At 40.6% G+C, this 2,500-nt stretch overlaps 1 protein-coding gene across 50 annotated transcripts in view; it reads right to left on the minus strand.

Moving 5' to 3' along the window:
• slo (calcium-activated potassium channel slo) overlaps nucleotides 1-2,500 on the minus strand; it is a 170,944-nt gene that overhangs the window by 24,472 nt on the left and 143,972 nt on the right. For 40 of the 50 annotated variants that reach the window (XM_086556472.1, XM_086556467.1, XM_086556451.1 and 37 more), the window contains one exon: nucleotides 1,571-1,597. The exons of the other annotated variants lie outside the window; for them this stretch is intronic. In XM_086556472.1, the coding sequence (XP_086412598.1) occupies nucleotides 1,571-1,597 (27 nt within the window). The remainder of the gene's footprint in view (nucleotides 1-1,570; nucleotides 1,598-2,500) is intronic. 50 annotated transcript variants of the gene reach the window in all.

Here is a 2,500-nt window from a genome sequence, read left to right on the forward strand (position 1 = left end):
ATCATCTCCAAATGTCACATTTCCCAAGAAGCAACCTCCTTCTAGCTACTCCACCTACCAAAGGTCCTTTGAAAGTACTTGTCAGACATCTGGAGTGGCAACTGTAATTACCTTAAATTATGCATTGTAACCACATCTTCACAGCTTTGCTGCAATCCTTTAGGAGCAGTTTACTTTAAACAGGGGTATATCTGTCATGGTTACACACTTATTATATTTGGTAAGAATTAAGCTTGCACAGAACATTCAACAGTATGTACACTTACACAGATTAACTGTGGTGTTGAAAAACTATGAGGTGTGTGTCAACTGCCCTTTTCTAATGGACTTGCATTAACAAATATATACACCTATATTTGTAACTTACTGAACTCATCCTCTTCAACCATTATCTAAAATATAATTTATCTAAAATTTAATATTCAGGCTCAGTCCCTAAGGAAGAGACACTGTAGAATGCTTGATTTCTGCCAGACTCTCTCTCATGCAAAGGGGGCAGGCCTAGGGGCTGGGAAGGGAGCAAGAGGCTGGAAGTTTTCATTCTCCCATCCTCATTAGGGGCATTTCAAAGAGGGTGAAATAGCAAGCCATAACCGGCTGAACATTAACTAACACACTTATGGTCAATGAATGTGGTCAGAGCATGCAACAAGTTAATAACTTGGTTATTTACAGTCATAAGCTAAAATCTAAATTGGGGTTTAATGTAATTACTAAGGGATTTTACATCTTGATTCCATTATGGACCAAAATACTATACAGAAACATATCCTAATATGCAAGAATTATTGATGGATTATGGGAATTATGATGAGTGAAAGTTGGATAATGAGAAATATTGAGAAAGAAAAGAGTGAAGAATGGGGAATATAGAAAGAGGAAAGACAAATTAGTAGATACTTGAGGTAAAAGAGCAGGAAGTTTGTAAGATGTTTAACTTAATTTCAAAGATTTTGAAGGTAAAAAACTGGACTTGGATAAAATAATCATGATTCATGAAGTAGCTATGCATTGTACATATATCAAAATAATCATGTCTTGGGAAAGGTACATGCTACAATCAAATTGATGGACATAGAAATAACGGGATAAGTACACAGGTGGTGCATTAAGTTACATAACCATTTTCTAAGGGAGAGAGGGAACCATTGGGGAGGAAGGTTAAATACAGAGCAAAGGATACATATGGCAATATCTAAATATTGACTATCAAAAGTAGGGCAAAAAAAATATATAAGAACTAAGGAGAAGCAAAGTGTGAGATTACGGAAGGAGGAATTCTAATGAGGTGCCAGTAATGGGTGGAATAGTAATTTCAAAACTTATGCACATGGGAGAAACAGCAATCATATAAAAAAGTGAAAATAATAACAACAAAAAAGAGGGTATAAGCAATAGATCTATAGAGCCAGGATAAGAAGGCATCCCAAGTACCATAAGATGTACTTGGGTATTAGCAAAAGGAGAATTACAAGGACCTTGAGGAAGACTAATTAGGATGCTCATGAAAAGTAAAGAGCTTGGGGAGAGGGAGGAGAAAACTACATTGTGGACGGAGCAGGACACTTACTTCCATCTCTGTTCGGCATCTTGTCGCCTGTGGGGAGGGATGGGTATTAGACACTTGCTGGCCTCTTCTGGTGGGAACTAACCTGTTCAGTCACATCACCTCAGTGAATACTGACTTATCTGTATGCAGTATGTATGCTCATGACATTATACAAGGTTTCCTAGTCAATGAAATTTTCTTTGGAAAAACACTGCAACTTTGTGGTCAAAGATGCTCGCATTACATTATAATTAATGCAGATTAATGATTTTTGTCTCCTGATGTTTTATTCCGTGAGCTCTTTTGATGGTGAATTAGACCTGACATTGTAGAGAGAAGTGTTAACTACGACGTGCTAGTCGAGGAGCCTGGCACTAAGTGCCACCCCACTGGTGCTCTACAGGGCACTGTCCCGGACACTCCCGGCTACTGGACCATCACCACCACCTGGCTGGTTGCTGGAAAGGGTACCACCCACCTCATGCCTACAATGCTCATGCAGTCCAGTACTGCCTTGTCTTACCTCACCAAATGATGGTCTGGGTTAAGTAAGTCAGCTGCACTACACAAGGAGTGGAGGCTGAGTGTGGATGAGTGGAGGAGGTGGTTATAGGGTGGGTGAGGATGTAGTAAGGATATGTCCTCTCCCGAGGGTCACTCTCCCCCGTCCCCTTCAAGCACTAGCGGCAGGGGTTGGTCTGGCCCCCAACTAGCCCTGCCTACGCTACACTGATGGCCAGCACCCAGGCACACCAGCACACAGAACACAGTGAACAGTATCATATCAGACCTGCATACTCTGGTGTATCTCACAGTGCAAAAAATACACAGTTAAATGTAATAAGAATACTCTTCTGTTTTACGCAAACCAACAATAATGACAGCTCATATAGGAGCATCTGAGGCACTCACAAGGACAGTCAAGTTTACACACAACGTCAAGGAGTGATC

This window comes from Penaeus japonicus, unplaced genomic scaffold, assembly GCF_977035675.1.
Source record: "Penaeus japonicus unplaced genomic scaffold, GWHDUDI00000001_assembly GWHDUDI00000032, whole genome shotgun sequence".
Taxonomy (NCBI): domain Eukaryota; kingdom Metazoa; phylum Arthropoda; class Malacostraca; order Decapoda; family Penaeidae; genus Penaeus; species Penaeus japonicus.